Here is a 13,843-nt window from a genome sequence, read left to right on the forward strand (position 1 = left end):
AAACGGTCCCCATGCTAGCCTTTGCTAATGAAGGTTCAGAATTTTGGTTATTCCTGTAAATCTAACAAACAAAAATTCACAAGCTGAAATCCTCAGAGGATGGGTGCTAAAATTTCCATTACCATAAAGCCAGAGAGTTAGCATAAAGAACAGGAAGTGAAGGTGTGGTATTTACTGTGGCATGAGGAGAAGGTAGACCAGGCCAGACAGTGCAGCCAGGGTAAGCGAGAGCACCACAGCACCGGTGAAGTACGCGTCGTGAAGGTGATGATACTGAAAACACAAAGCGCAGTCACTAACTACCACAGGCAGTAACTAACAGGCTGTAAATAACACAGGCGGTAACTAACACAGGCAGTAATTAACACAGTCCACAGGCACTTGGCTTCCGGGTCCTGTTTCGGCCTTCTTCAGGTTGTTTCGTTTCGTACCAGTGTGGAAAGTGGATTACACTGTGTGGCTACTGGCTTATTTGAAAGCTTTATGTAGTCCATGGTGGAAACACACACACACACACACTCAGCCGGGAAACCAGGAGACAGCCGGCTGTGTGGAGGCACCATGCTGCCTCCCCCGAGGAGTGCTGGGATGAAGCGTTTTATTCCCAGACGTGCCGGGAGCCTTCTGCCGAAACTCTCCAGCTGTACCAGACCCCCATCGTCAAGCCCCCGAGCCACGGAGCAGCTAGTAGGAATCTGCGAACCCCCCAAATCGGAGCACACCGGCCAGACTCACCCTCCTCTCGCGCTCCGAGCACTTGTACGCCAGCGTGAGGAAGCGCAAGTCGGCCGTGTCCGACTCGGTCTGCCGTGCCTCGATTAGGCGGCCGATGCAGCGGTTGACGCGCGTGCCGGGGCTGCTCTGCGTCACGTTGGCCGACACGGACGTCCGGTTTCTCAGCTTCTCCGGCACCGAGCGGAGGACCCTCCTCTGCGGACAGAGAGAGGCAACACACGGGGCACAGGACCCGAGGTCTCGCTGCAGAACAGACGGAGCTGGTTTTTTAATGCGTGCTGTTTCCATTTCCTGATTAATAGTTCACTGCTCTGTGGGCTGCTGGTCTCTTACCAAAAGATCACCACTCGCTAGAGACGCAAGCTGTAGGGACAAAGTGAATGAGAGCTCTGCTATCTGTGCTGAACAGACATCAGCGGCAACTGCGGTCGATGCGGCAAATGCGTTCAAAGTCACAGACAACAGCCACACTGTACTGTGAGCGCAATTACCAAAAGGCGGATGGCATGTTGGGAAGGGGCTTTATATAGTCATCTTATATAAAGCTTAGCACCACAGTCTTATAAACATCACTACATCTGTATTAATCCACTGAGCCGTTCAGAACGAGTCCAAGCCTGCGATGGCCTCGCCTCTCTGGAGAAGCTGTCTGACCAACGTCTGCTCCTGCCTGCAGGTGTACACCCTGTCCCACCCCCTCACTCATTATTGTCTCACCCCCTCACTCATTATTGTCTCACCACCTCTCCCACTCCTGTCTCACCCAGTTGAGATAAGCTGAGGGACTCCCTTCCATCTTAGGTTCTCGCTGGTTCTTCCACCCGCACGTGCGGATACATGTTTTTGACTCTCTCTCGGAGCTCCCTTTGGTTTGATTGCCTGTTACCTTTTGTACTTTTCTGATTAAGAACTTGGACTGTAATTCATTACATTTTTGGAATGACCCTTTTTGAAACAAGAACCGAAACTAATACAGAACATTCTTTTAAACATCCTGTGAGCGGCTTCTGTGCTTGTCTTCTTCTAAGCATAATGGTGAGTTTAGAAAGTGACCATAATTAGCTATGGAGGCTGGAGGAAAATTAAGAAGAAATACAGAACTGGCAATCTCTATGAAAGATAACAGCAACCTAAGACATTACAAAGTCTAAGCTTAGCATAGCTGCTCAGTGTAAATCATTAGTATTGCCAAGCAAACCAAACTGCTAATGACAGTTCAGCCAGATAATTACAGAAAACTGCACATCGACAGTTTTCATTACAGTAGTTGAGGTCATCTGCAAATAGAAGCTCATTAGCAATCAGTACCTGTAACCGACGCATCTCCCTCGAAACAGCAGACAGACCTAAATACACGAGCGCAGAAGAAATATAGTCTAAATATAAGGGAGAACTATATAGAGGAGTGTCCATGCTCAATACCGAGGACCAATAGAGGATGTCTCTGAATCAGACATAGGGAACAATAATAAACAACACATGCTGAAAAGTCAACAGCAGTAATGAATGCTATAGAGAGAGAGAGAGAGAGAGAGAGAGGGGGAGAGAGAGAGAGAGAGAGAGAGAGAGAGAGAGAGAGAGAGTGAGAGAGAGGGGGGGATAGGGAGAGAGGGAGAGAGAGAGAGAGAGAGAGAGAGAGAGAGAGTGAGAGAGAGAGAGAGAGAGAGGGGGGGATAGGGAGAGAGGGAGAGAGAGAGAGAGAGAGAGAGAGAGAGAGAGAGAGAGAGTGAGAGAGAGATAGAGAGAGAGAGAGTGAGAGGGGGGGATAGGGAGAGAGAGAGAGAGAGAGAGAGAGGGGGGGGGGGATAGGGAGAGAGGGAGAGAGAGAGAGAGAGAGAGAGAGAGATAGAGAGAGAGAGAGAGGGAGAGAGAGAGAGGGGGGGATAGGGAGAGAGGGAGAGAGAGAGAGAGAGAGAGAGAGAGAGAGAGAGAGAGAGAGAGAGAGAGAGGGGGGGGATAGGGAGAGAGGGAGAAGAGAGAGAGAGAGAGAGAGAGAGAGGGGGGGGGGATAGGGAGAGAGAGAGAGAGAGAGAGAGAGAGAGAGAGAGAAAGAGAGAGAGAGAGTGAGAGAGAGAGAGAGAGAGAGGGGAGAGAGAGAGAGAGAGAGAGAGAGAGAGGGGGGATAGGGAGAGAGAGAGAGAGAGAGAGAGAGAGAGAGAGAGAAAGTGTGAAGGAGAGCTGAGGAGAGTTGGAGAAAAGCAGCGAGACAGAGAGAGGGAGAAAAGGAGACAAACAGCAGAGACAGCAAGAGGAGGAAGAGGAAGAAAGAATAAGGTGGATGTGCCCTGCTGAGAAAGCAGGCGCTACAGCAAACAGGGTATGAAGTGGAACAGTGTGAATAGAAACACTTCTGTGATTGTGTGTGCACGTGTGTGAGAGCATGTTTGTGGGTGTGGGTGTGTGCGCTTATGTGTATGTACACATGCAAGTGTGTGTGGGTTTGTATGTGTGGGTTTGTGTGGATGTAGACACACAGTTGTGTGTGTGTGTGTGTGTTTGTAGACAAACTGTAACTATAAGTGCTTAGGAAGCAGACACACACGCCGCGCTATAGCTCCTGAAAGAGGAGAGAGTTTCCCAGAGCCCCCAAGTCACTGCAGTGCTAACGACCTGTTTGAGTTTGGCCCTCTGCAGTGCTAATGACCTGTTTGAGTTTGGCCCTCTGCAGTGCTAATGACCTGTTTGAGTTTGGCCCTCTGCAATGCTAATGACCTGCTTGAGTTTGGCCCTCTGCAGTGCTAATGACCTGTTTAAGTTTGGCCCTCTGCAGTGCTAATGACCTGTTTGAGTCTGGCCCTCTGCTGTGCTAATGACCTGTTTGAGTCTGGCCCTCTGCAGTGCTAATGACCTGTTTGAGTCTGGCCCTCTGCAGTGCTAATGACCTGTTTGAGTTTGGCCCTCTGCAGTGCTAATGACCTGTTTGAGTTTGGCCCTCTGCAGTGCTAATGACCTGTTTGAGTTTGGCCCTCTGCAATGCTAATGACCTGCTTGAGTTTGGCCCTCTGCAGTGCTAATGACCTGTTTAAGTTTGGCCCTCTGCAGTGCTAATGACCTGTTTGAGTTTGGCCCTCTGCAGTGCTAATGACCTGTTTGAGTCTGGCCCTCTGCTGTGCTAATGACCTGTTTGAGTCTGGCCCTCTGCAGTGCTAATGACCTGTTTGAGTCTGGCCCTCTGCAGTGCTAATGACCTGTTTGAGTTTGGCCCTCTGCAGTGCTAATGACCTGTTTGAGTCTGGCCCTCTGCAGTGCTAATGACCTGTTTGAGTTTGGCCCTCTGCAGTGCTAATGACCTGTTTGAGTTTGGCCCTCTGCAGTGCTAATGACCTGTTTGAGTCTGGCCCTCAGCAGTGCTAATGACCTGTTTGAGTTTGGCCCTCAGCAGTGCTAATGACCTGTTTGAGTCTGGCCCTCTGTGAGGTTTAATCATAAAGGAATCATGACCTTATAAAAGAAAGTAATGTTTTTACACAATGAAGAATTTGTTAACTTGTGAAGACCAGAATAATGGACACAAAAGGCTCTCAGTAGTTCACACATTACAGTACTTTAAAGACATTTGGTCGTCACAGTTATCTCAGCGCTACAAACACACTACATGTACACACACGTGCACACACCCACCCACATACATACACACATACCCACACTCTCACCCCTCCCCGCACACGCATGCACATGCACACACACACACACCTACACACACATACCTACACACACACACACACACACACACACACACACACACACACCTACACACACACACACACACACACACGCACACACTTACACACACACACACACACACACACACACACACACACACACACACACACACACACACACACACACTGAGCTTAGGTACCTTGTCCCCATTCTCACAGTTCATGACGTTGGAGAACGGAATCTCAGCCTTGAACATCTTGCGACAGTGCATGAGCTGCACAAGCAGATAGCAGACCGTCTTAAACTTCATCTTTTTAGCAGGCTTGATGTCTGACAGGATTAGCCCAGGAAAGATCTGAGAACAAATACAAACACAGACAGAGCAGCAAACTAGGATACCTCTATGATGCTCAGTGCACCTTTTAAAGCCTAAAAGACTTTTCATATGTGATATGTAGGCTAACAGCCTTGTGGTCAGTTAGCTTTGGTTACTAGTATTCACTTAACATTAACAACATTAGCATAATAGGCTAAACCTTTAAACTTTTTAACAGCACAGTGCAGTGATTTCCCTGATCCTATACACCTGTTGAACCTGCTACTGAACTGATGAGTTCAGTCAGTCGTGCTACAGCAGGGACATCAGCCAATTGTGCTGGCCCTGTGTTTAATAATATTAAATAATATTACATCAAAATTAAGATTATAGCACCCCAGAACACACCTGTGGCTCACACACATGAACTCTGCAGGTACCCCTGAACTAACACGCATAAACTCTGCAGGTATGCCTGAACTAACACTTGTGAACTCTGCAGGTATGCCTGAACTAACATGCATTACCAAACTATACAGGCACACCTGAACTAACATGCGTGAACTCTGCAGGTATGCCTCAACTAACGTGTGAACTCTGCAGGTACTGTTGAACTAACACGTGTGAACTCTACAGGTACGCCTCAACGAACACACGTGAACTCTGCAGGTACTCTTGAACTAACACACGTGAACTCTATAGGTACACCTCAACGAACACACGTGAACTCTGCAGGTACGCATGAACTCTGCAGGTATGCCTAAACTAACACACGTGAACTATGCAGGTATGCCTAAACTAACACGCATGAACTCTGCAGGTACAACTGAACTAAAATGTGTGAATTCTGCAGGTTTCTAGCCTTTATGGGTCCTACGATAATGTGTAGTAACAACCCTCAAAGAGATGTAGTACAGTGAGAACATTACAAAGCCTATCTTCTAATAATCACCAATCACGCACTTTCCTGCGGTGGGAGGGCACTATGAAGAAGGTCTCGATGTCGTGTTTGTTCAGAAAGGCATTCCTCTCACGCCCGTTGCCGGGCTCCACCTCGTAGTCGCCATTCAGGCACTCCAGGGTGGATCGTGTGATGTGCACTTTCCTATTGGCCAAAAGGAAAAGGACCACCACAGTCTGCAACCAATCAGGTAAAAGGTGAGGAATACAGGCATTTCCATGAGCCAATAAGAGAGCAGGGTTTGTCTAACTCTAGATACGCTGAGGCTTGAAGCAGGAAATGTATGTGAAAGTCGTTAAATGTCATTTGGATGGTCTAGTTTGGTTGGTCACTCTCTCACCCAGGTAACCCCCCAGCCTCCATGACGTTGGCCAGGGTCACGTCGTTGGACCAGACATCGTACTGCCATTTCCTGAGTCCCAGCACCCCACAGAGCACACGACCCGTGTGCAACCCCACACGCATGTTCAGGTCCACCTCTGTGGCCTCCGCTACCGACCTGAAGCACAGGGGGAGAAAGAGGAATTATGGGAAATATGTGTGTGTATGTGTAAGAGAGAATCAGAGACAGTTAGTGAGCATGTGATTATGTGTGGGTGTACGTACTTGTGTGTTAGAGAGAGGTATATGGCTTGGTGTGAGAAAGAAGAAAAGGAGATACTGAGACGGTATGAGAGGATGTTAGTAATCTACAACATCTCTCTGTATATATCTTTGTGTCCAGTTGACCTAAATGACATAGTAACAGATGATCATCAACATTCTCTGCCACACACACACACACACACACACACACACACACACACACACACACACACACACAGGCACTCACATGCGCACGCGTGCGCGCTCACACACACACACACACACACACACACACACACAGGCACTCACATACACACACACACACACACACACACACACACACACACTCTGCCCCCAGCATGTACCCAGGGCAGGTGGTGGGGGAGACTGCCTGCAGGTGTGCTCTTCTCAAGCATGTGTGGAACTGCCTCTACACTCACATTCACACCTCTCTCTCTATCTCTCTCTCTCTCTCTCTCTCTCTCTCTCTCTCTCTCTCTCTCTCTCTCTCTCTCTCTCTCTATCTCTCTATCTCTCTATCTCTCTTTCTCCATCCCTTTCTCTTCCACTCCCCCTCCCCCCACCACTCTCTCAACTCAAGCTTGGTAAAAAAACAAATACCCAAATACATATAAAACTATTTCAGTGAAATGTACTTACACAAAACGTGACTGACTGCAGTTAATCTTAACAAAGAAAGCAGCAGGAATTAGCACTGCTGGATACAGCACATACTCAGGAAGGGCTCATACCATTTCATACACACACACTCACTCACTCACACACACACACACACACACCGTGAACCGCCACCCTCTAGTCATACACACACACACACACACACACACACACACACACACACACACACACACACACCGTGAACCGCCCCACTCCAGTCACACACACACACACACACACACACACGGCTCCTGCAGCCTTCTGCCCAGCAGCAGATTCAAGGCGATGTGATACTGTGATGTGATACTGTGATGTGATACTGTGATGTGATATTGTGTTGTGATATTGTGTTGTGATACTGTGATGTGGTATTGTGATGTGATATTGTGTTGTGATATTGTGATGTGATACTGTGATGTGATATTGTGATGTGATATTGTGATGTGATACTGTGATGTGGTATTGTGATGTGATATTGTGTTGTGATACTGTGATGTGATATTGTGTTGTGATACTGTGATGTGATACTGTGATGTGATATTGTGTTGTGATATTGTGTTGTGATACTGTGATGTGGTATTGTGATGTGATATTGTGTTGTGATACTGTGATGTGATATTGTGATGTGATATTGTGATGTGATATTGTGATGTGATATTGTGTTGTGATACTGTGATGTGATATTGTGTTGTGATACTGGGATGTGGTATTGTGATGTGACATTGTGTTGTGATATTGTGATGTGATACTGTGATGTGATATGGTGATGTGATATTGTGTTGTGATACTGTGATGTGATATTGACAGGGAAACAAAGAATATGCAGGGGTGTTTCCAGAGCTTAATCACTGTGCCCCCCAAACCACTCTGGTTCATTTGTAGTCTGATCCACTCTTTCTGTATCCATCTGCATCAGAGATTTGGTGTGCGTGCATGTGTGTATGGGTATATGCATGTGTATGTGCTCTGGTGTGTATGCGTGTATGTGCCCTGGTGTGTGTGTGTGTGTGTGTGTGTGTGTGCCTATCCACACAGTCCTGAGCTGAAAAGTCTGCTAAGCTGTGAATGCTTTTATGCATTTGAAACAGAGGCAGGCATAGATGTCTGTCTGTCTGTCTGTCTTCTCTCGCTCTCTCTCTCTCTTTCTCTCTTTCTCTTTCCAGCATGCAAATAGGCAGTGTGTTTTGACACTCACTTGAAAAGCCTGGCCCGATAACCCCCAGCAAACCCCCCCCCCCCCAACTCCCCCCAACTCCAAAAGCCTCCGCGTCAGCAGCGTCTGTCTGTATCCTGGTGGACTCTGGAGTCACACGGCACTCTTCACATCTGCACCATCCACCAATCCACTGCTTGACTTTGTCAACAAAAATGAATATTTAACTGCCTTATTCATTTTTCTACCTAAAACTTATTTTTATGGCTGAGTTTTCCTGGACACTGGTCTAATTATCCTCATCAAGAAACATCCTTGTGTTTTATCGATTTACCAGATAAACCAAATGTAACATGTTTTTATGGTTGTTGCAAATAAAGGTGTTTCACCTCTTGGACAGAAATATTCCTTTCCTTTAAGCTCCTAGACTCCCTGGAATGTGAGAGCTGCTCTGGCCCGCACTGGGAGCTGGTTACAGAAGTCTCAGCATGGCAAGGTTTGGAGGGCGATGTCTGATACAGCGACACGCCAGCAAGCCTAGCATCAAACCTTCTCCTCGTTCTCTTATCCACCTGCAACTGACCATCCCTTGACTACCCAGAATGCCCTTCGATATGGCTACTTTTAACTGTGAGGCTAATCACTGCTGGGATTTGTAGTTTAACACTGGCAACAAATATTTATCTGGAGCTTAAAGGAGTTCTACATTAACAATTTGGTAGGAAGAACTGTTAACAGCAACCCAGACTAATACCACCCAGACTAATCCTAGCAACCCAGGCTAAATCCACACAGGCTAAACCCAGTAACTCAGGCTAAACCCAGAGTCTAAATTCAGCAACCCTGTGTAAATCACCCAAGATAAATTCAACAGCTTAGGCTTCAACCTTTGGTTGTCAGTCCTGTAGGAAGGAACCGGTAACCCTCTGTCTGCATGAGTCTTTATCTTACAGGCTTTCCTAAGCAGGAATGAACCGTGTTTACTGAGACCAACGACTCACGTGATGGTGTCAATCATGTCCAGACCCATCTCCACACAGCAGTGGGCGTGGTCAGTCTTGGGCTGGGTCAGACCCGACACACAGTAGTAGCAGTCTCCCAGGATCTTAATGCGTCGGCAGTGGTTCTCCTGTCCACGGAAAGCAGAACAAGGGAAAGGCATTATGGGATACCGCAGTGCCGCAGCGCCTCAGCTGGGAAACCGCCATGTCCCTAACCTTCGGCAATTATTCCTGAGTGAGGTGCGATCTTCAAATGCGCCAGCAGACTGACGTGTGCTGTTTTGCCTTTAGGTAATGCGTGTGATAAATGCCTAACTAATAAGCAATGGCTGGCTGTAAGCTCTCTTACTGAAATGAAACAGAAAAATACTCAATTACTGAAGTCAAATACTGTATGAGCTGCACTCAGACATGCATTAAGACCAGATACAGGCGAATGTAAGCACATTGTAAATTCAAGGTGTCTGTGTGTGTGTATGTATGAGCAAGTGCGTGCGTGTGCATGTTGTGTGTGTGTGTGTGTGTGTGTGTGTGTGTGTGTGTGTGTGTGTGTGTGTGTGTGTGCATGTTACATGTGATGGAGTTAAGTAGCTTGCTTGTTTATAGAGCTTTTTTCTTTGCTTATAGAAACAAGTCTAATAACAGGACTATAATTTTAACTCTATTACCTGTCTACCTATATTTTTTTAACCCATTTTCTTCTAAGCATGTGAGTACTTACTTGTCATGTAAATAGCCAGTATCCACTTAAATATACATCTCAATGTCCAACAGCACCCTGGGAGGGTGAGGGCTAATATGCATTTCCCCATGACATGCAGAAACTAATCAGCACATATTTCCAAATTGCTTGCCAAATCATAGGAGAGCTGAATTAAAACCTCACCTCCTAACCTGTCCTGAACTGAACCACCTGATCCCCAAACCTGGGGTAGCACACAGGTGTTAGCCACACTCCTGAATGGCCTCCGCAGGTAGGGATTCTCTGTTCACTCTTCCATAATGCACCTGAATATTGTCACAGCTGAGTGGCGTCAGCTATGAGGAGCAGCAGAACAGGGATAGACCACCCCAGGGCATGGTACCTAGGCGTGGGAACCTGCTTAAGGCGTGACGGGGCACAGAATCAAAGGCGGGCTGTGGTATCCGCCTTCCCATCCCCCTCCAAACGCCCCCACGAACAAAACTCTCAAACTCACATCTTACCACTGACCGACGGGGAAACGAGAGAGAAATGGAACATGTCTCTCCCACTGGGTGCTGACTTCCAATCAGCAAAGACTGCTGACTAGGTGCAATCCAACTGCCTGAATGACTAACATTTTATATATAAGCAGAATTTTTTAAAAATAATTAAATGCACCTGGCAAATTAGACTTATTCTCTTCAATGTATCCTGAATGGGTTCGGTTGTCTTAGGCCTGCCCCAGAAAGGCTTTGGAAAGGGAACAGCTAGCATAACAGAGAAGGGCATGTATCAATGGATCAGGTAGCCAGACGAGCTCTCCCCAAATAAAGGCATATATGTCAGGAGAGGTACGGGCAGCCGTCCAGAGGCCTTTGGTCCGCTCGGGCAGACCAAAGTAGGAGCTGCCGTCCTCCATGTCCATGACTCTGTGCCGCTCACTCGGAGGGATGCACAGAGACAGAGAAGTAAGGAGACAGGGAGAGACAGGGAGAGACAAGGAGAGAAACAACGGTATGTGGAGAGTCGCAAAGAGATGCAGGGAGAGGTAGAGAGAGATGCAAGGACAGAGAAAGAAAGATGCACAGAAAGTCACAGAGGCACAGATACAAAGATGGAAAGAGACGTGGCGAGACAGAGAGACGGGGAGAGAGTGAGATGGGGAGAGACAGTGAGATGTGGAGAGACAGAGAGACGTGGCAAGACAGTGAGACGGGGAGAGACAGTGAGACGTGGAGAGACAGAGACGGGGAGAGACAGGGAGACGGGGAGAGACAGTGAGATGTGGAGAGACAGAGAGACGGGGAGAGACAGGGAGACGGGGAGAGACAGTGAGACGTGGAGAGACAGAGAGACGTGGCGAGACAGGGAGATGGGGAGAGACAGAGAGACGGGGAGAGACAGTGAGACGTGGAGAGACAGAGAGACGTGGCGAGACAGGGAGACGGGGAGAGACAGTGAGACGTGGAGAGACAGAGAGACGTGGCGAGACAGGGAGACGGGGAGAGACAGTGAGACGGGGAGAGACAGTGAGGTACACACAGAGAAACAAGAAAAGACACAAAGAGACACAGAGGTACATAAAGAGACTCATCGTCATAGAGGGACACAGAAATACCCAGTGAGAAAGGTGAGAAAAGACACACAGAAAAATGCGGCGAGATAAAGACATGTAAAGAGACACCGAAAAAGAGAGGCATACAGAGAGACGCAGAGAGACAGGAAGATACACAGACGGACACGGATAGACGTGGGACAGAGAGTGGGTGAGACCAACAGTGAGACCTGCTGAGGCATGTTATAGGCTGCAGCTCTGCTTAGCAACCACCGCACCCAGTCCTTGCTTCCTGTGTGTGGGTGTGTGTGTGTGTGTGTGTGTGTGTGTGTGGTGGAGCTGTCACACAGAGGGGCCTGAAGGCGCCCATGTGAATCCTTGGTCTGACCATACTGGTGTACGTAAAGAATAGCTAGTAGAGTACGAAGGGTAGCTGACATCTGAACTAAGCTGCCACTGATGCTGGACGAAACTCCACTCACTGCTGTTTGAGCATGCCCAGGGTGCCAGTCTAATCTAATCTAATCTAATTTAATCTACAGTCCTGAATGCGAATGCAAACACAAACAGGATTATCAGCCTCATGTGACTCTGTGCATGTGTGCAGCTATATATAAACACACACACACACACACACACACACACACACACACACACACACACACACACACACACACACACACACACACATATATATATATACACACAATCATGCACAAATGGACGAAAATACACAGGCATATTATGTCTGTACAATAGATGTGCATGCACATGTCCAGTTAATAGATACAGCCAGAAGTACATGACCATGTGATTTTCATTAAGCTGCACCTCTGTGCAGCAGGTACAGTCACACCTGTGAATCTGAATCTTCACACCAGAAAAATTGATGACATGGCTAATTAAAAGAAGTAACAGTAATTAATATGATTCCCCTCATTATTTAATTTTAATTTTTAGCATGTAAATAAACCGCAAGTTGTCTTTAAAGCTTGCTTTAGTGTGTCTAGTCCCATAAAGTCACACCAAACTGGAAAGGCTAATTGACTCCAAATTAGACTTTAAGTTAAAGAAAAAAAAATTCTATCTGCAGACCACGCTATCATGTACATAATTTCAACCCTTACTCAGTCAGCAATCAATAAAGACAACATCTGGATTCAATCTTAGACATATTGATAGACATTGATATTAACAAGAAATGCATCTGCATGCAACATTAAACAAAGATCTGACTCCTTAAATATACAATACTTTTAGTTCTTCCAATATGTCATGTATCAACAAATTACTGAAGCTCCAATAGGTATAGGCTAAATAGTTAAAGGCTAGATAGGTACAGACTAAATAGTTATAGACTAGCTAGGTACAGACTAAATAGCTATAGGTTAAATAGTTATAGACTAAATAGGTACAGACTAAATAGTTATAGACTAGATAGGTACAGACTAAATAGTTATAAGTTAAATAGATATAGAATAAATAGGTACAGACTAAATAGGTACAGACTAAATAGTTATAGACTAGATAGTTACAGACTAAATAGTTATAGGCTAAATAGGTACAGACTAAATAGTTATAGACTAAATGGGTACAGACTAAATAGGTACAGGCTAAATAGTTATAGACTAAATAGTTATAGGCTAAATAGTTATAGACTAGGTACAGACTAAGTAGTTATAGACTAGATAGGTACAGACTAAATAGTTATAGGCTAAATAGTTATAGACTAAATAGGTACAGATTTAATAGTTATAGACTAGATAGGTACAGACTAAATAGTTATAGACTAAATAGGTACAGACTAAATAGTTATAGACTAAATAGGTACAGACTAAATAGTTATAGGCTGAATAATTATAGACTAGATGTCACGGAACGCTCGCCTCCCGCGAGTCACGTGGTTCAGCCAGCCACGTGCATTAAGAGGACTTTCGTTTGTAACCACACCTGCACACACCTGCACCTCGTTTTGTCTGTGTGTATTTAAACCCACGTCAGGGTGTGCGGCGTGGTTGGTCATTGTCAGCGTAATGTCGGAATGTAACGTGTTTATGTTAGATGTATTCTTGTGTATCGTGTTTGTTTAACGTCAATCGTTTCATGTTCATCGTTTGTAAGACGTGTGAGTGCTGCTGTCGTTTGTGTTAATAAATGTTTGTCCCTGTCGAGGAAGTCTGTTCGTCCTGCCCCTTGCCCTGTGGCACTCGGGCCACCACGCGTTACACTAAATAGGTACAGACTAAATAGTTACAGGCTAAATAATTATAAACTAAAGAGGTATAAAGTAAATAGTTATAGACTAGATAGGTATAGACTAAATAGGTACAGACTAAATAGTTATAGACTAGATAGGTATAGACTAGATAGGTACAGACTAAATAGTTATAGACTAAATATGTACAGACTAAATAGTTATAGGCTGAATAGTTACAGACTAGACAGGTACAGACTAAATAGTTACAGGCTAAATAGTTATAAACAAGAGGTATAAACTAAATAGTTATAGAC

General features: G+C 46.0%; 1 protein-coding gene across 1 annotated transcript in view; it reads right to left on the reverse strand.

Moving 5' to 3' along the window:
• The window catches only part of adcy1b (adenylate cyclase 1b), a 57,068-nt gene that overhangs the window by 12,510 nt on the left and 30,715 nt on the right, over positions 1-13,843 (reverse strand). Inside the window, exons 5-10 of the mRNA XM_035520014.1 lie at positions 9,093-9,220; positions 6,016-6,174; positions 5,678-5,819; positions 4,598-4,753; positions 736-930; positions 176-273 (exon numbers count right to left, since the gene is read on the reverse strand). Of these exons, the coding sequence (XP_035375907.1) occupies positions 176-273; positions 736-930; positions 4,598-4,753; positions 5,678-5,819; positions 6,016-6,174; positions 9,093-9,220 (878 nt within the window). The remainder of the gene's footprint in view (positions 1-175; positions 274-735; positions 931-4,597; positions 4,754-5,677; positions 5,820-6,015; positions 6,175-9,092; positions 9,221-13,843) is intronic.

Source organism: Electrophorus electricus, chromosome 19 (assembly GCF_013358815.1).
Source record: "Electrophorus electricus isolate fEleEle1 chromosome 19, fEleEle1.pri, whole genome shotgun sequence".
NCBI classification, from domain to species: domain Eukaryota; kingdom Metazoa; phylum Chordata; class Actinopteri; order Gymnotiformes; family Gymnotidae; genus Electrophorus; species Electrophorus electricus.